General features: G+C 36.6%; 1 protein-coding gene across 2 annotated transcripts in view; it reads right to left on the minus strand.

Moving 5' to 3' along the window:
- The window catches only part of FAM135B (family with sequence similarity 135 member B), a 177,190-nt gene that overhangs the window by 37,872 nt on the left and 118,302 nt on the right, over positions 1–21,016 (minus strand). For both annotated transcript variants that reach the window (XM_052703566.1, XM_052703567.1), the window contains exons 5-7: positions 16,911–16,981; positions 14,118–14,291; positions 6,729–6,855 (exon numbers count right to left, since the gene is read on the minus strand). In XM_052703566.1, coding sequence (XP_052559526.1) covers positions 6,729–6,855; positions 14,118–14,291; positions 16,911–16,981 — 372 coding nt within the window. The remainder of the gene's footprint in view (positions 1–6,728; positions 6,856–14,117; positions 14,292–16,910; positions 16,982–21,016) is intronic.

Here is a 21,016-nt window from a genome sequence, read left to right on the forward strand (position 1 = left end):
ATAGGGTTAAGTACAGCCAACTTTGAGGGATTTCATTCTTCCATTAAAGCACTTGTAGAATTTTTCTTGCTTTGTCCATGAAGTTCTAAAGATGCTATTTGTATACTGACTATATGACTATACGACTAAATCTTTGTCAACTGCTATTACTGGAAAGATTTTTGAGAATCACTGACCCATCTCTTTTCACTCAGTCCATTTTCTTTCTGTTTGTCAGATTCTTGAAACTTGTCAGATACTCAGATAACTTGTAAGATAGTGGAGCAGAAGTTCCTGTACATAAGCTGATGCTGTGGGGACTGCATTTCTAATTCCTCTCAAGCAGTGCACCAAAACTTATAATTCATATTTGCTGTGAAACTATCATTATGACTGGCATGCTGGCTTTGAACAGAGGTACAAGCTCTTGTTGTCACTTGAAGATTTGTTTCCACAAAATATAACAAAGTGGTTGGAAAAATAGAAAATCTCTCTTCTCATTGCCTAGTCCCTGAACTGCTGTCTGGAACTCTTGCCAGTAGCAAAGAGTTTGCCTCCAGATGATGGATCTTGGCTGTGGTGCTGTTGGCATCTGTGCTACTGTTGGAAAGGCCATCAGTTCAGAAGTTATGAGACTTGATTCGGACTCCTTTCAACAACTCTCTCACCATCAATCAGTGGGAATTATTGCAGTGTTCTTTAGGGCATATGAAGATAATTTTTCAACAAAGAACCACTGGGAAAAGCACTGAGAAGAAAGAAAAATTGAATCATAGAGTGCTCGACTAAAGGAAGGGAGCAACCAAATCCACATCCCAAAGTGAAGAGTAGAAAGGATTTTCTGCTGCTTCTGCACTCCATTTAAGGACAGAAAGAAAGAAATATCTGTCCCAATCCCTCTTCCGTAAACTGCCTCAAAAATCAATGAAGCAATCTCTAGAAAGGGAAAGTTTTAACTGAAAAAATATTAGTCAAGTAAATAACAGTACAAGCCATGTCAGTGAATTTCAGCCCCAACATAAGAAATTATGGTGATGGAAGACAATTAATTGAATCAGGGTATAACTCTAGTGATAGCTACAAAAGAGAAGTAAATTCTATGTGAGGAATATGACTTTTATTACTTTTCTCACAATCACCCTAAATTAGTCTTATAAGAAATTATTTCAGTTGCAGAAGTCAAGGTGTGATTGACTTTCACAGACACATGTAGAGAAACAGTGATATTTGTAAACAGATTGTAGCATTGTGATTTTTTTTACAATACATACATATGGTAGAAAAACAATAAAATCAAGTATGAAAATTGGAACTTCTATGAAAACTCCACTGATTTTCAGAAAGGAACCAAATGTGAGCAATTCCTAAGGATTCTCTCCAGAAGACTCCATTGTCACTCTGCCTGAAGTTTTCCAGGAATCTTCAGATTATTTCATGACAGTGGAACCAATACGAGAATACTACTAAATTTTTCAACACCACATTTTATACCTAATGCCAATTTATTCCAAGTTTTGAACTCAAAATGCAGATCATTGCTTTGCTGTAATCTGCATGTCAGCCCAAAAACTAAGTAAAAAAAAAGAAATATGTCAGTGACTAAAGAAACCAGTTAGCATCACATTATTAGTTAGCATGTTTTCTGCTAGAGCTATGAAATCATTTACAGTTCTTTCTAAAGATCAGCCATTTATCTTCAGGCAACTAAAGATTAAAGACTTCATCAGTGATTACCACAAATGGTGCCCTGAGCACACTGATTAAAGATACTTGTGATTATATCTTACAAGGAATAGTATACCAGTTCTCTTGCTATTTTAGAAAAATTATGTACTGGACATCTGCTAGAGTCCCAGTCATAACTAATCCCCATTTGCATAAGCAAGACACTGAGAAAGTCCTAATCTTTTAAAACTACCCATTAAAAATGAATGCTAAAGAATGAGAGATCTCCTTTCCCTTCCATTTTCTTCCTTCTCTTTTTCCCTTTCTATTTCTTTCTCATATAATCATTTTATGATGCCCTGAGAAAAGGAGCAAGGGAAACAAGCTGAAAAGATGGTTGCTAAGGAGAAAAAATATAAAAAGATGTAAAAGGAAAATCTACAATATAGTTCCTATGCATGGAAGGAATCGGAAAGTATAAGACATGTCTCTTCTTGAAAATAAACTGAGCTTTCAGGACACACTGCAGTTCCCATGATGGGTCTTACGTGGGTTATTCTCTTGTTTTAACCTGCCTTGTTCTGAAAAAGTGACGTGTAGAGATTTAATAGCACAGTGTAGAAGAACATAAGAACAAATTGCAAATGTGACACAAAAGCGTGGGGTTTGGTGTTTTGTTTCTGGTGTTATACTGAAATAACCTCATTTTTTCATATATTGCTGGGAAGAAGAAAGTCTTAGCAAATTGTCTTTGGGAAAGAACTCCGTAATTCTATATAAACGACACTCCTAGTTCTTGTATTAATCCAGACATAAACTTAAGTCTTCTGGGATAGTTAAATTAATGCTAGGTGGGAGAAGAACACTTCTCATCAGACATTGATGCCTTATTAGTGGGAAATCATATGATTAATCAGTTTGATTACCTTCAAGTCAACTTATCTGCAGTGCAACTGGTAGCCAAATGAAAATAAGATTACTATGTATTACAACTTATTAATAACCTGCAATATGTCTTGATTATAACACAGCAGCCATGTGATGCACAATATTACAAAGTCATAAAAACATCTTGACAGCAGTGAATATGGAAGAGGTGTGGTGGAGAGTAAGGTAAAAAATTGCAGAAGTGTGAGTGCCAATTTAGTTTTCAGTTTTTAGTCCAGTAATTTTCAGTTCTGCAAGGAACATTTTATTTTTGTTCTTTGGTAGACGTAGGATCTGCAGACATTTTACCGTGTCTAGTTTTTATGGCTGCTCAGATCACATGAAAGTACGAGTCTGTGTGGTGTTCTGAGACATCCAAACAACATCCAAATATCCAAAGCAACACCCTATACGTGGGAAGAAACAATTTACCTATCACCACTGGGAACTCAGATCCCTGAGAGAAACCAGCCACAGACCGTTCATGGGTCTGCTTTATGCCACATCTCTCAAGTCCTTATGAATATTGTTAATCCCCTCTGATATGTATATGCCATCTGAGAGTAGTTCATAAGCTGAAGAGATCCTTAGGAAGTAATAGCACATTTTCTTATTTTTCAGATTATTCTCTACTAATTTTTTTGTTCAGAAAAGCATCTTCTTTCATATTTATCTAACTGCAAAAGGCAGTTCATCAACAAGAATTAACCTCAGTGTCATAACTTTTCTTGAAAGGAAAAGCATGGCACAGAATTAAAACAAAATCACTTTGTCCTACACTCCATGTTTCAAGAAACTCCCTGTGTGCAGGTAGAGAGAAAACATTAGAGAGATACAGACAAAGGGATGGAGGAAGGGAAGATCCCAGTTTCCTTGTAGGACAAGAGTGGAAAGCTTAACAAACAAACAAACAAACAAATAAATAAATGTCAAGGTTTAGAGATCTTCAATTACTACAACTTTTCCACTGAGCTGAGAGAGAATACTGTCAGTGGTGTCAGGAAGTCATTTGTGGAGAGCTAGGAAAATCACATTGGTACAGTCCAGAGCTGTTGGCATTTAATTAGCCTCCATGTGGATAAGTCAGAAGTGCAGTGTGGAGCCTTCACAGTGTATCACAAAGCAGTGATACCTCAGCAGTGTGAATGCAGATGATTAACATGTAATGGTAGTAAATGGTGAGAGAAGCTGATGAGAGATATGAACCTTCTTTGGAAATGAAGCTAGTAATGCGTATTTCTAATAAAAAAAAGCGAATTGAGTAAAATTGAGTTTCATGAGGAACAAAAAGGTTGTATAACCTAGAGATGATATATCAAGATAAGAACCATGTACTTCATATACAGGAAGTGCTTGGAGGCATGACATCAGATTTTTAGAACAATTCTAGCTTTCCTTAGAGCTCAGCACTAATGTGAATCCAGAAGTTCATGTTCTGTCTGAACTATATCTCTAGTCATCTATTGAGTATGATAACACTAATGAGGAGAAAACTGACTTTTGTGAGCAAGTCTGCTTCATGATAGTGGAGAATTTATGAAGCCTATGAAATTGGATACATTATTGTTAATAAGTACTTCAGAGATACTGAAGTACCCACTTGCCGAGGTTTTAAACTACACTGCTCCCAGTCTTGAGGATGAAGGTGCAATAAGAATGATTCCTACCCATCATAAACTTCCACTCACGTGGAAGTATTCTTGAATATTAATTGTGCCACAGATGATGGAGGTGAAAGCTCTTTTTTGTCTGCTGACAAGAGACAGACCTCAAACACTGGAAAATTGCTATTGTTCACAGCATGTCGGAGAACCAGCAGATTCAGATCTCTGCAATAAGCATCAGAAAGAAAACACTTAGCCAGCAGATGCCTCTTAAGGTCATAGAACCAGGGACTTCTCAGATCAAGGACAAAATAGAAATGCACACAATCAGCAGAACTGATTATGAAGATGAAAACAAAAACAAAAAAAAACATGTAATCTGGTATATTCCAAAACAAACAGTTTTCCTGCATTATATATCATAAAACGGAATTATCTGAAGTCTCCTTACCATTATAAAAGCAAGGATTTTTCCATGCCCTGCTGCTCAGTGAAGTGCTTGTTTGTCTTAAAAGACAAGATATGTTGATTGCTATAGCCTAGACTTTTAACTGTTGTATCAAATCATAGTTCCTTACAACTAAACCAAAAATGTAATGGTATATCTCGAGCTAAGGTATCTAAGAATTACTGACTTGGACATGAAACAGACAATGTCTAACCAAGAATATATAAAGAGAAATAGAAAAGTCTGTGGCTTTTGTCTAATAAGGATCTATTCCCATGACCACTGAAGGTGATTGCATAATTCCTGAATGCTGGATACATCTATAGTCCAGATGAAGTTATCTTTTATAAATGCATCCAAACAGTCTTGAAGGGAATCTACACACTTTTAAAGGGATACAAATTCTATTCAGTATAAAGCATTGCAACACTGAGAGAAATATTACTCCTCATTCTTTGATTAGCTATGGCTTGATATGAGCTTCAAAATAAAACAGCAGCTAGTCATAAGGTCCTCACTTGGTGTCAGGCTTACCTCCTCAAAGTAGTTCTTTTCCTAGCTCTTAATTTGTACTTTTTACATTACACGAAGAGAAGTAATCTTATTATCATAAATCTTGTATAGCATATGCAAAATCCAGAGTCATAGGCCATCACAGTCTATCAAGTTAAAATATTCAAATCAAGAACAGCTGTCATGACTTATATAGGTTTCTCAAGCTAAGCAAATGCACACCTGGACATGCAGAGGTGGAGTGTGCAACATTATATTTTTAGTTGATCAGTTTGATGCTCAGTGGACCTGCAGCATAGCAGAGAGCTAAAGCCTATTCATGACAGAGTACTTGTTAGGTTACCTACTAGGACAAAGAAGATTGGTCAGTCAAAGTGGATGGAAAATAGGGTTTGCACTTGAGGCAAATGTTTGGTAAGGAAATATAGTTTCCTAATCAACAACAGAGATTTTTCTGCAGAAAACAAAATGAAAAATAGGAGTTGGTAGTTAACCTTTACATTTATCTTCTTAAAACAGAGATTTTTCCAGAGGATAATGTAAAGTAGGAACCATTCTCCAAATAACTCTCTCTCTTCTTATGTAGAGACATACTGGGATTAGTTTTTTTATGATAAACAGTTATTTATATGTTGGGACTGTCTACTAGAGAAGCAGAGGTCAAATTGTTTGTCAGTAACATACAGTGACCCAATAGCTCCAACAGCAGCTTCAGGCCAAACATTCTCTCAGCTTGTGTTAATTCCCTGACAGTTCTCCTGCACCAACTGCCTGAGGATAGTATATTATTAATATTTAGGTAGAAGAGAATACTTTCAAGAGAAAGTTTGAGAGAAGTTCAAGGCAGCATTTTAATCGGAACACTTGAATCTAGGTTTCCTAACAAAGAGATGATTCCAGTGTTCTAGGTTGGAGCTCTAGATTTGACAAAATATTTTTGACAAAAACAAACAAGCAAGCAAAACAATACAAAGCTATCACTTTCCTGCTAAACAAACAAACAAAGTCCAATTATTCATTATTTTGAACAGATGACTTTGTTCTAAAAGCTGCACAATAATCTCTGTTCATCATCTACAGTAAATAGCAAGATCAAAGGCATACACTAATTATGGGACCTGCCTCAAGTAAGGCTAGGTACATAACACCCCTTCAACAAAACACACACTGTACTCATTCCTCAGTATTTCAGACACAAGCCCTTCCAAGTTCCTTTTTGCCACCAGCTTTGGCCTACTGCTAATCACGTTATTAGTAACTACTCAAGGCCTCTGGTTGGTAAACACAAGATCTGAAAATAAGGATCTTTTACTGAATAATTAATTTCACCCTAAAGCAAACATCTGGTCAAGTGAATGCAACCCTGAAAGTTAATTGGTAATCAGGGGAATATCCATACTTCCTGAACTTTTCTGAGAGTGGTCTGAGCACTGTAGCTGTGAATGCAAATGCTGGGTAATTCTAGAGAAATGAAGGGTTCTTCAAAAGAAATCCCTATATTAATGACATAAACCAGGGCGTATTCTTTCAATACAACATGAACATTTTGTGTGACCAAATAGAAGTGAAGTATTATTGCCCACCCTTCTTACCTCTGATGAAGTGGGTTTGCAGTAGCCAGCTCCGAACACAAGATTTTCTAATGATATACTGGATTGCTCTGGTCCTATATCCAAGCTGCCTTTACCAAGCCATGAACCTTTCCCTGGACGAGCAAAACTAAGTGAAGAAAAAATAAGAAAAATAATCAGAGCAGTTTTGTTAAAGAGACATTACCTCCCTTGTGAAGAAAATACTTGCAGTATTTATTTATTTGGCTATTTATTTCCAGTCGATCTTGTAGGTCCAGACAACGTGTTTCCCTTATTAAATGAACATTGTTCAATATGCACTAGCTAAAACTATGTGAATGAGGCTTTCCATCTTGGCATTCAGTTCAGTGGGTTGGATGTTATTTTTCCTTCAGTCCTCCTTCTGCTTTCTTACATGCCTTTTTCCAGCCTAACATCTCAACAGGACAATCTTTTCATTTATCTACATAGATAATGTTCTCATACAACTATTCATCAGCTTGCATCTTGATTCATGAAGCATTTTTCTGGTGTTAATCATATAACTCTTCTTGTTTGAATTGTGTATGTTTCCTGTCTTATAGGATGAATTTCTTAATAATGAAAAACCATGCCTGGAGTCTGTTCAACACTGTAACCACCGGAGTCCTGATGAATAACTAGGGAACTTACTCTGGATTAATCTGACCAAATGTCTACATCTCCACTAATGATGTAGGCTGGAGAGGAATGGGCATATCCAGGGTGTGAGTCATCTCTTTCTGAAGTAGTCCTATCAAAGAGGTCAGATGAACTTCATTCCCAAAGCACTTAGTTGTTATTGTGGACTATAAAGAGAGATAAGGATGACTGCCTTACAAACAACTAAAATTAGGTGATATAAATGCCGTTAGTATGTGCTGTGCATAAACTACATCAAGATTTGGAGAGAAATGAGGCTACTTGTGGGGAACACATTGAGAAAAAAAAAATCTGAGTCTAAAAAACCAATGCAAGCTTCCACAGTTGATCTTAAAAAGCACACAGGTAAAGGTGGAATTGAAAAAATTAATTGCTCAGAAGAAAAAAATTCCATCGTATTTGCTGTTCATACTCAGTGCAGATGTAATGTCCCTGAGCTTGTGCTATAGCTCTCAGATCAGGATCAGCACTCACTGTCAAATGATGCTTCCCACCTAGGTATCCCAAATTACCTCCTGCGAGGGGTAGCACAAAAAAATAATTTCCAACTATAAACTGAAAGAAACAAAGGCCACAGGGCAATAGCATTTACTCTGCCAAAACTTTCCAATTTGAGCATATACCCCTAACTCACTGTTTATCATGAGGCTATGTCAGTTCAGATCAGCCATAATTCATGTGTCTCTACACTTTGTTCAGTTTTTAAGGATAGGCTAGAGTGTTGACTGCATTACAGAAACACAGGACAAATGAAAGAATCACGGAATCATAGAATCATTAAGGTTGGAAAGGATCTCTAAAATCATGTAGTCCAACCACCAACTCATCCCCATCATGCTCGCTACATTTCTCAGTGTCACATCTACCATTTTCTTGAACATCTCCACCATCTGGGATGGTGACTCCACCACCTTCCTGGACAGCCTGTTCCAATGCCTCACCACTCTCTTAGAATAAATATTTCCTAATATGCAACATGAACCTTTCCTGGCACAACTTAAAGCCTCTCATCCTGTGACTGTTACCAGCAGGGAGAGGGCGTTTATGCTAAGACAAAAGAGAGGAGTAGAAATACTTGTTATCACCCAAGTAATAGATGAGGTTCTGATGTGCAGGAAAACTCAGTAACTTGCAAAATAGAAAACAAATTTCAAGTAAAATCAGGAAAATTGAAAAATTTTAGGTTAATCACAAATTCCCACTTCCTCTCTAACTCTAAATTGCTGGTTTCTGTATATCCCACAGTAGTTATATGCTAGGAAAAAGAACATTCCATGAGGGGGAGGATGGTATAGAAAGTCTTTGCATCTATCTGGCCTTGTTAATGTATATTAATTGATGCAATCCAACAAATTGCTAGCTTGCTGCTTCAGAGCAGCAGGAAGTCTATCCTTACATTTAAGATACAAATAAATAAATAAAATAAAGCAATTACAAAGAGCCAAAAGATAAATGGTGCGCTGAACAATTTCATCTGTTATTGGATGGTGATGTCTGCTCTGGTCCGTTGGAAAGGCTCAATAATCAGAAATAAAAAATGATTGCTGTGGTAACAGAGAGAAGCTTAAATGAATGTCGCCTACCCATGAAAAACTCATTTAAATATTAGCAAAGCTTTCAAAGGTTTTAAGGGGGAGAAAAGCACTTTTTATTGCTTTTTTATTTATTTATCTTTTGCTTTTACAGCTGAGAAGGGATTTTAATCTGCTGGTTTTATGGAAATTGACTTCACACAGCACTGTAAAACAGAAACCTTTTTTGGGAAACCTGCCAAAATGTCATCTGACTGCTGAGGCCAAGTTTAACTGGATGTCTTACAGATTGTTGAGGTTCCCCTAGTGCCTTCTGAAGCACGTAATCATAGAATCAAAGAATGACAGAATATTCTGAGTTGGAAGAGACCCACAAGATTATCCAGTCCAATTTCTGGCTCAGCACAGGACCACTCAAAAACCAAACCCTGTAACTAACAGCATTGTCCAAACACTCCTTGAACTCCATCAGCCCCACTGCCTGTTCTATGCCCAGCACCCTCGAATGAAGAACCTTTCCTTAACCCTACCAGATCCTCCTCTGACACAGCTCCATGTCATCATTTTGAGTCCCGTTGTTGTCACTAGAGAACAGAGCTCAGTGCTGTCCCTCTGCTCCCCTCCCTTCCATCTTACAGAGGAAGATGTAACTGACATTTTTGGTCATTTGGAGGTTTAAACTGAAAAAAAAAAAAAAGGGTTTTGCACCACCTAGAATGACATTTTGGGAAGAACTTTCTGACTTTGAGGTTATATTTATGCAATTATTTCTGCAGTCATTATTATTTTATATGACTTTGAGTCCATGCCTTTCTGATTTATACTTTTAGCCTGTACAGAATCTTATGGAAATAACTGCATACTGTAGTATGTGCTAGACTTTCTGTTCATTTTCAACCTGCTGTTGCAGAATTGAATGTGGCACCTTCTAGTTCTTGCACTGCACAACGTATTAAGTAGTCATTCCTTAGGTTTTATCTTTGGTGGACTATTATTTAATATATAAATGAGATAACATTCCTTCCTCCATTAAATTGATACAAAGTTAGGTGATATTTTAAAATTTTTCATTCAGATTTTTCAAGATGAAAACTTTTTTTCTTTGGTAAGCAAAATGTAAGTTCTTCACAAATTGTAGCTTTCATTACAGTTGGGGAAAAATAGAAGCAGATTGGACTCTGAATCTTATTTGCAAAAAATGCTCATGCATTATATGAAAAGGTAAAACTACAAAAATAGAAAGTAAAACAAAACAAATCAAACAACAACAACAAAAACCCTCACATTTCCAATTACAAGAAACGACAGTCTTGTGACTGTACCAGAATGTAAGTTCAGTAAGGGAACTTGCTTAATTTTTTTAGAAAATTAGGTGGATATTTACAGGTTGTGTTACCCTGGACTCCCTCTTACACAAGGATTTTCACTAAGGTTATAATGAGCGATTGTAAAATGCTTTGAGCTTCTTGAGTAAGACTCTTAAGAATTATTAAAATAGCATTTCTAACAGAAGAAAGAATTCTCCCTAGATCCCAAACAGAGTCAGCGTGGAATCCAGATTGCAATCTGTAGTGATTCTGATTGCTGGAAAATACTGGTTAAGTTGCCCTGAACATAGGTTATCTTGCTATAAAATTTGAAATCAGACAAAGACAGATGGTAACAATTTTTAATGCTTGTTTGTTTGTTTTTAATTAGAGTTTGACTCATAAATAGTTTTTTCTTGTGTGATTTCTTGGTTTGTAGGTCAGGAGAACAGCATGTCGAAACAGAGGTTCACCATTGCAAATATAAAAGAAATAGCAACAAATAAAAAGAAAATGCACAGAATAAACCAGTAATTATTCAAGAATTCTTAGAGAGAAAAAATGGAACAGCACTATTTAAATAAACATTTTATGGAAGTAATATTTCTTTCCCACATAAATACTCAATTTTCTTTCTGCAGATTACATTATTTGCAAATGAGGGACAGGAAAAGTAAGTCATAACCTTTTCTACCCAGGATGAATTCTGTGGCAGTTTCAGACATAAGCTGTCCATAAGTAGGAGCCAGCTACATTCAGGATTGTAGGAAAATTGACCCAGCACCCAGATTCAAGGTGCACAGGAAAGTACAGATACAGTGTGTATTTCACACAGATAATGTCACTGGTGCTGGTTTTGAGGAACTGGAAATGTCTGGGCAAAAAAGGATTTAGGTAAGATAAAATTACTCAAGGATGGCCAGGGCTGTCCTGATTCCTCAGTGCAGTAGAGCTGAGATGAATTAGGTCAGGACTGAAACCTTTAAATACCAATGTTCCTTTGATTCTACTTCTTATTCCTACAGCAGCAAGCTCGGGGCACTAAAATATCACTGAACATATCTTGCTTACAGCACTTACAGAATGTTGGCACTTGTTTCAGAGATTATTCACAAGCTGTATTTTTTCTAACAAACAGCATAGTATGCCAACTCCTCTTGAGAAGGAGTGGTCCAAAGGTCTTTGGAATTAACGAAGCATATAACCATGCTTCTTTCTGTGTGTGTCCTAAAAGAGTTCAACTTAAGAAAGAAACTGAGCATGAAGCATGCCTAAGACTTATTAAACTGCACAACATGGAAACGTATGTGCCCCATTGGGAAAAGAAGAAATATTTATTGAGGCCTGGGCTAAACTGGATCAGGGCACCTTATCTAACTACTGGTGCTGGGCTGCTAGCTGCCTGTTCTGCTTATAAACTGGACGACTTGTGAAGCTAGTGAGAGGGAGATAAAGTCAACAATTGATGCCAGAAATGAAACTGGTATGAATGAAAGACTAAGCAGAAAATTGGAGTCCAAGCTGGGTCACAAATTTTCCATCCAGTGTCCTGCAAAGAATCATTGAATCCAGAACTTCAATTATTCTCAGATCTATAAGAGATGAAGGCTTCGAAGTATCAAACCTAATAATAATATTTACTTGTATAAGAAATTATTAACCAGGATAAACATTGGTATAAAATTATTCATTTTCTAAAAATTAGATTTGATCTGCTTGAACTTTTTGTTGGTGAGCATTACTCAGCAGGGAAAGGCCAGAATCAATCATACTGCTTTCTCTACTATGTAAATACAGGTACCTGGGAAGGATTTGTAGAAGAGTATCTAATTAGCCAACAGATCTAAGAAATATGAGAATCTGAGCCCATAGGGAGAATGTGAGTGGACAGCTATTTCAGGCAAAATTGTTCTCCAGGATAACTTCAAAACAGAAGTAAATTTTAATTCCAAATAATACGTGAGGTTTTTTTTTCCAGGGTATGTCTAACAAGAATCCTTGTTGTCATAGATATGAGTACAAATATGTGTATAAATAAAGTATATATGTGTAAAATATTACGACAGAACAGTGTAAGGCAGTAAAATAAAGCATAGTAAAATACAGCATTTATGTCTTTCCCAGGCAATATAACGATTTTATTTTTACTATAATGTGACAAAAAGGACTTTCCAATCATTAAAGTTCTTTCTGTTGTATTGGAAATAAAAATGTGAATTTAAAATTAAAGTTTTTGTTCCAAGGTCTCAATAACAAGTGCTAAGCAAGTAAGAGAAGAGAAAAGGGAGAAGAGAAGGGAGAAGAGAAAATAAGTTTTATTGGATTGGTTTTGTTTCAAAATATTTCACAGTGACATTTCTTTCACACTATTGACTTCACTCTGATTTATATGTAGAGAGTGCATGATATAAGAACTCTTTACACTTTGAATATTTATCAAGAATAAGACAAATCCTCAGTACCACACTTCAAAGCAATTTTACTGGCTTAAGCAAATGAAACTCTATATTGTGTTGTCAGAACCTTCATTCCATTACATTAAGTAAAAATACAGTATATTTCATAAATGTCCACAAAATTATATTCTAAAAGCTATAATAATCTGACTGTAGAACAGTTGCTTATTATGGGATTTATGCCTAATAGCTGTAACAACTCTCTGTAGTTCCATTCATTAGAGGATAACAAAGCACTGAAAACAGTAATTAAAGCCTGATAACTATGGCTCTTCCATTCTTTTGTATAGTAGAACAATGGATAAATTATCTGAACAAAATTATCCGGTTAGGAGTAGTCTGATACAATTGAATTCACTATTTTAAATATCTACATGTAACAGCTAGGAAATAACAGCAGTTACCTAAACCTCAGTGGAGGAAGAAAAGACAGATATGTTTGTCTGATGTGTTAATGCAACTCACAATGCTGTCACAGCTCAACCTTTTATAACCATAATTCATTGTATGCCACCAAGTACACATCACACATTTACACAAATGAAGAAACAAGAAAAGACATATCAAGTCAAAACAGGAAATCTGAGGAAAAAAAAGAGTCTAGAGGAGCATCTTTTTCTTTCTGACACAGTGGTCACTGCACAGTTTTTGACAAACTCAATAGACATTTGGCACACAGCAAGGCTCTGCTAGAACAAAAAAGTTGAACGGTGCTGAACACTGCATTCAGTTCCAAAACCCAAAGAGCTCTCTTCCTCTCAGCACTCTTATTTCCTGTGATGACCAGACTGGACAGAAGGTAAATTGCCTTAAAGACATTAGCTTCTCCTCACTCCCTCTAAAAGTAGAGGATATTGACCTCTAGTCCTATTTCATTTGAAGGAGTTCTGAACTATTTTCTTGTCATTATGAATCAGATAACACAAATCACACCGTGGCATCTAGTGTTACAATGCTGCACGATCAAATCGGATGATGCTGCAAAATAAAACTTCAATAGAAGGCTTATCACGTACTAATTCGTACATACCTCCTTCCAGCCCTTTTATGAATTATGCTAATGCTCAGAGGCCAGAGATGAGATTAGAGACCTACTGTCCTAAAGCGAAAAAATGTTAATGTTCTCAGGTGCTTTTCAACTAAAGAGAAAAGACAGACAAGGAGAAGAGAAATTTCACTAGTGTTACAGGTGGAGAATAAAGAGATCAAGCGCCTGAAATTTCTGCAAACTCTGATAGTTTTTGGTCAGATCCTGAATGTCTTACCAAGGGAAGGAGCTTATGTCAGAGTCTAAAACTAATCCCCAATCTCTAGAAACCTAGCCCAGATCTAAAAAACTTGAAAATAAATTATAATCTCCACTCCTTCCATACAATAAGGAAATGTATTCAGAAGAGAGATCTCTCCTGTCAGAGACATTTCTGAGTCCCTTACCTTATCAGAGGCTGGTGTAATGCTACCAGTGACGCATGCACTGTGACGGATATCACTGACAGGTGGAAATAGTCAAACATGACAGGAACATGGTGGTGCAGGCCTCTCTGGGGGTGGAAGTGAAGACATAGCGTACGGCTGCTGATCATGGGGATGGCTGGAACATCTCTCAGCCTAGAAAAGAAGGCAGTTTACAAGGATTAGTGAAAGCTTGAGTTGTCACAGCCTATAACACGCCACAAGTAGCAGACTGGGAGGTGGCCTGAGCTGAATATTTATTACTTCCTGGTAAAATTCACAGCTTCAACAGGATTTACATAACTGATGAGTATCTTATATTATACTTCTACCTAGTATAATCACAAATGTAACAAATAGAAACATGATGTACTAAAAGAAATATATATGATGCAGATTCAATTTCTCTTCATGATTATCCTTGCTGTCCACCCATATACCAGTTCTGGACTCATCAAATGTTACTAAAAAGTAACAGGCAGGTAGAAAAGTGCTCAGCTTATATGAATGCCCAAAGCCAGGACAGATCACTAATTGTAATTTTTAATGTATCAATAATCTATTTTTCTTCAGGCAGTCTGTGAAAGGTAGAAGCAGTCCTATGTCAGAGGGCAGGACATAGCCACAGAATCACAGAATCACGGAATTATAAGGTTTGGAAGGGATCTCTGGAGACCATAATCCATCTCATCTGCTGAAGCAGATTTCCTATAGCAGGTTACGTGGGAAAGTATCCAGATAGATTTTGGATATTTCCAGAGAAGGAGAGTCCACAGCCTCTCTGGGCAGCCTGTTCCAGTGTTCTGTCATCCTCAAAGTAAAAAAGCTTTGCTCGTGTCCGTACGGAACTTTATGCGTTCCAGTTTGTGCCCAATGCTTTTTGTTCTGAAGCTGAGCACCACTGAAGAGACTGTCCCCATCCACTTGACTCCTGCCCCGTAGATATTTATAAGCATTGCTAAGATCCTCCCTGAGACTTTTCTTCTCCAGGCTGAACATTCCCATCTCTCTCATCCTTTTCTCATAAGGGAAAGGTTACAGGCCCCTAATAATCTTTGTGTCCCTCCACTGGATTCTTTCTAGAAGTTCCCTATATTTTTTTAACTCTCTCACGCTCTTCTTAATGCACCCCAGGATAACATTGGCCTTCTTGGCCACAACAGCGCATTCCTGGTTCATGGCCAACCTGTTGTCCACCAGGACATCCTGACCCTTTTCCACAAAGCTGCTTTCCAGCAGGTGAGTCCCTAACATGCACTGATGGATGTGATTATTCCTCCCCAGGAATGTACTACACTTCCTCTCATTGAATCTCATCAGGTTCCTCTCTGCCCAACTCTCCAGTCTGTCTAGATTTTGCTGAATAAGTAGCACAGCCTTCTGGTGTGCCAGCTACTCCCCCCAGCTTTGTAGCATCAGCAAATTTGCTGAGGGTTCATTCTATTCTCTCATCCAGGTCATCAGCAAAGATACTGAACATGATCAGAGTCAATACCAATGCCTGGGAAACACCCCTACTTGGAGTATCTTTCTACACAGCTGATGTGAAAAACTTTTTGCAGGAGGTCAAACAAAGGAGTAAGCAAAGTAACCACAGAAAAACAATAGAGTTAGGATTGGGTTCTTCTATTTTCAGAAAATACAAGTTAAAATTTTCAAATAGATGTTGCTTATGACTATTCTAGAATAACTTTTCTGGTATGCAGTCAACGCAGTATCAAAATCACTTATACAACAGTAGAATGAAATACTGGGATCATGCTAGCCCCATTCTCCTAAACTGCAATTCATTCCTAAAAAGGTTTATTTTACAGCATTAAATACACTTCTGATACAAGAAAATTGCTTTCCAGAATTACATAAATTTATAATGAGTTAGTTAAGTATAGTGCATGGCTAGTCCCAGGAAATTCCAGTAAGATTTGCAAAATATCTTTCTATTAATATCATAACTTTTGTTTAAAGTATACAGGTAATTCATTCAGATGATAGCAGATATTAAACATATGCATTAAGCCACAAATTCCTCAGAATCTGAAAGTTTCATTTTCTTTTTATTCCTGACTTTCATTTATGTTTGGTTTTCTTCCCTCCTAAACCCATCATCATTGCAGCTGATGATTGACGATCCCACCTGCCTGGGAGAATAAGGTCTCACTTCTTCTATCTTCAAGATAAAGGAAACATGTGACTTGAAACTTGTTAAGGTGTTTTATGGATATGAATGCAAACACATGAAACGCATTTGCTGCAGTAATCAGAAGCCCTTTCTGTCATTCAGCAAGGTTTAATAAGTTCTGGGATCACATCTACTGCTATGTCTCAGAAATGGATGCTATTTCCACTTCTTTAAGATTTTGGGAGGAAATCAAAGTCAAAACCCTCTCCTCCTAAAATATTGAGCTTCTACACAATAAAAGAACTTAACATGTTCATACATCCATCTTCAGTCACTTGGATGACTCCTGAGATAAATGCATTCCTCAACCTTAGCCCCTAAATGATGATATTTTCCTTTGACTTTAATAGCAAGAAGAAATTGAACAACATTTAACACACACTTAAAAATGAAAATGCTCTTCAGAAGAGGACTATGAGATACACTTTTCAAACACAGAGAGGAAAAATGGAAAGACTTCAACATTAAGGCAAATGAAAGACATACACCCTTCTTTTCAGTGGCCTTCATTCCAAAAGAACTCTCACTTCATTGAAGCCATTTTCCAAACCGAAGAAACTGTTGTATTACCAAGTAAGCTTTAAAACAGCACTTACTGTTGTTCACTATCAGTAAAATGCAGGTCCAACTTGAGCTGAAAATCTGCCTCACTCAATGCATCTTCCACCTACAAAAGATAAAGGAAAGGCTACTTTCATAAATTGGTATCTACAACATTGAAGGCAAAAGTTTCCCTGACAAAATCAAAGGCAAAAATATTAAGCAACAGTAGCATCCCTTTGCCATGGCAGAACAGAAAAAATATAATAGCAGTCACTACTGAAGGAGTCAGGGAACCAGAGCAGTTGAAGGTGCTTTTGCCTGCTCATGGCAGTTCTGCCATGTCAAAAATGGTTTTCTTCTTGGTTGAAAAATGGCCATGAAACCTTCTGGTTCTTTACTCTTTTGACTCAAATATTAATGGCTCAGACACTTATGACAATTTCTGGTCTCTTATAATTTGTCTTTTAGCTAATTTCTCATCAAGCTGATGCCATCCAGACTCCCCGCCCCTCTTCTCAGTATTTGACGGATTGAGAAGGAAGTTTCTCACTGATTTGCACCTGAACCATATTCTCTGCAAAATACAAAGGAAAATACACTTCAGTTTAGATAGCTTACATTAAACAAGATGAATTCTACGTTTTCCGTCAAGTTAGCACCTTAGCAGAATATACAAAAAATTCACCAAAGACAGTGTCAGAGGAATCTAACCCAATTTGACTAGTAGGATTTGTATAGGAAATATGATAAGTTTAGATACATTTTCCAAAGCTCAAACTCCTCCTGCAGTGTACCTTTTCCTGTGGAAGCAAGAACAGTTATAGTCAAGGATTGATTGTACTTCATGAAAATAATTAAAGATGTAAAATATAGAGCCTTCTAATATGGTATTTCTCCTAGCATAATCACAGGCACTGAGATGTGAGAAGAAAATTCCAGCCTCTGTTCTCTAAAAATGTGCCTTCTCTTTTGTGTTTGTCTCAAAACATCTGGAAGTAAGTCTCCAGCAAAAAAAAAGGTTTTTTTCCTTTTTAATGAGTTGTTGTCACCAAAATCACAGTTGCTGGCAGTTGCAAAAGAAATAATCATTATTGAAGTTACACTCTGAATTTAAACTAGGAATTAAAATCAATTACAGAGCATCAGACAAAGCAAACCTCATCTGCCCACAGAAGGGTTGAAATTTTGGGTTTTTGCCCAAGACCTACTGAACTCCTTCAGCTGTCACTGAATCTGTTTCAGAAATTGAACAGCTTTAGATATAGCAGGCTAGAAACATTTGCCTAGAACACCTTCAGGCAATGAGTAGGTATCTGAGAGACTTAGAGATATTCATTTCTGCGCAGGATCATGCATTAAGGTGCAACTGAGCAACTTTATTTTTAGTTCCACAACTATACTGAAATCAGATTGCTCAGCACAGTGCAAAACCCACATATAATCATATCACAGTACTCACTACAGAGATAACACATTTTCTTTTGTATATTGGAGGTTTAAATTATAAAGCTAGTGAAAATTGGGCTACGGATTTAAAATAACAGAAATCTTCAGGAGAAAATAACATTAAAATGCTTATGTATAGGTTGAATGTCTAAATCTCTTTTCTCCATGTACACACATTACCTAGAAGCCAATCCAACTCTTAGACATGACAGTTACGTATAAAAGTTATACGATGAAAGTTACTGTATCACTTTAATTCTCCTGATTTTCTTGTGTTTTACTTATTTTCATGTATTAGAACCATAGCAGCATTAGGTCCTTTACAAGAGAAAAATTGAAATGTCTTTCCCATACAGAAGAGACACTATCATTTGTCAGTATGTAATAATATTGTCTTCAAAGGAAATAATCATTGTTTTTCTTAGTACTACTGGGACTGTTATGGTTATTTCCACATTTATCATCTACAGAATGCATAGTTGTCCAAAAGTTTGACATACCATCAGTTTTGTTGTTGTCTTTTTGTTTTCGTTTTTCTCTGAAGTAAAGATTTAAGATTTTAAATGAGCCTACTTAACAAATTAGCCTGAAAAAGTTCTCTGAAATATAATTCATGTTTGACTGTCTAAGCCAAGGAGCAGTGCTCCTAGATACACTGAGAAGGGTCTTTTGGTGTTTTTTGAAGAGTTGTGTTAATGATTAAAATTACAACTGATGGAAGAGGAGATAGATAAATACCTTTGTGGAAATACAAAAATTTAAATTGTTCACATCAGTCTAATGTCGCCCAGTAGTTCCTTGTAACGCTCACTTGTATCTCATAGAAAGATCTTCATTACTGGACTGACTGAGTCAACATTTCCCCTGGTACTCCAACCTTGGCCTAGCTTGTGAAAAAAAAACACAACATATTTGGCTGAGAGCACAAAATACTCCAGGAAACACTGTCCAGAATTCAGGCTCTTTTCTACCCTCTGACTCTCTCCTCACCAAAAGAATACATTCATAAGGAAATGTATTTTATTAAATACTCTTTGGAATCTATTCAGTAAAAAGTTTTGTATATGAAAAACAGAAGCATTTCATGCAGTAAAGCGTATATGCAAACTAACATATTCATATTTCTCTTGAAGCAGTCTTGAATCAAATGCATCATTTCAAATTTGAATTTTATTTTTTTCAGTTTTATGGTTATTTCCTTGATTTGTTTCCTAAGAGCAACTCTATAAATGAAGTTTCCACAACTGTTGTGATGTACTTCCATAATATTTAACAGTTTATCCAGGAGGTCAGTCTGAATGATCTGGCTGTCTCATCGCACTTACATTTCTGGAAAGTACAAATTCTACAAGTACTGTTATGTTCCAGCATGCCTCATTCTATCTTCCATCAGCTACTAAATTGTTCTCCAACTGAGCCAGCAAGCAAGGAGGCAAATTACTTGTTGTACAGCTTGATAAAAAAAGGCAGAGCTTCTTCTTTAGCAAGATTGAAAGAAAGTTAGACTTCTCTGTAACAACAGAGTCTGCAAAATTGTTTCAAATTCAAAGAGTACTGCATTCTGGGATGACATAGAAAAAGGCATTCAATACAGTTTTAGAGCACCATTTAAATGGTGAAAGTACGCTTAAGTGTCAGTTCTAGATGGATAATTGAGGTTTCTTCCATTTAACATCAGACAAAAATTTGAGTATTCATCCTGGCTGTGCAGAAATAAAACAGTAGCAAATAATCTAATCTTAACATGCACATGGGTATTTTCTATTTTCCTGTATTTTTTTTTTTTTTTAATTGAGCCTATCTCATCAACAGAACTACTCTAGCACCATGAGAAGAACGCATACTGCTTCCTTGATGTAATATTCGATAGCATCAGCTCTGGCAGCAGAAATTACTTGGAGCATATAAACTCAATATCCCCATTTTGCAGCCTAACTATCTTGTATATTTACCGTATTGTTGACTTAGACAAAAAAGCAGCAAACAAATGCTTCACCCTCAATTAAAAATAAATACCACAGCAGTAAACAGATTTAAATACAGCTGGCATCTATTGAGTACTAAATAAACTAAGTAATAAATAGAATGCACTGACCTATATGTAGTTCCACAAAACTACATTGCAAGAATTGCATCAGACATATCATATTGACAGACATGCAACACTATGCAATACTGTCTCTCAGCAGTAGTTGCAAATATAATAGAATCATAGAATCGAAGAATCACCAACAGGAGTCTTCTGAGCATGGTGCCCTGTTAAGCAGCACTCTTTGCTTCCTCCCGTATTTATACTGAATTTTTACAATCCGGGAGGATTAAATAACACAGCATAAATCCGAGGCCTAGGAACATTAAGAAGTGAATTTTGCTAACCACCTAAGGCAGAAAGTTTTACAAACCTTTACTTTTTTGCATTTGATTCTTTAGACTATCTTCAGCAGCTCATTTGGGGCCAAGAAACCTGTTAATCATCATATTCTACACACTCAAAAAGTCAAAACAGCCATCATACAGAGATAAGGAACTTTTCTCTTTATAAAATCTCTCTGTGCAAACACAGAATTGAGCAGTTATCTTTTTCCCAAGGGGCCTCCTCTATAAAGGTGAGTGTGATGAACATGGGACAGAAGATTCAGGATGAGTTTTAACTGTGAGGAATCTAGTGGGATTATTTCTTCAATTTTGTGAGGTGTACAGCTCTTCTGAATAT

The sequence above is a fragment of the Tympanuchus pallidicinctus genome, unplaced genomic scaffold (assembly GCF_026119805.1).
Source record: "Tympanuchus pallidicinctus isolate F22 unplaced genomic scaffold, pur_lepc_1.0 scaffold5, whole genome shotgun sequence".
Lineage (NCBI taxonomy): Eukaryota > Metazoa > Chordata > Aves > Galliformes > Phasianidae > Tympanuchus > Tympanuchus pallidicinctus.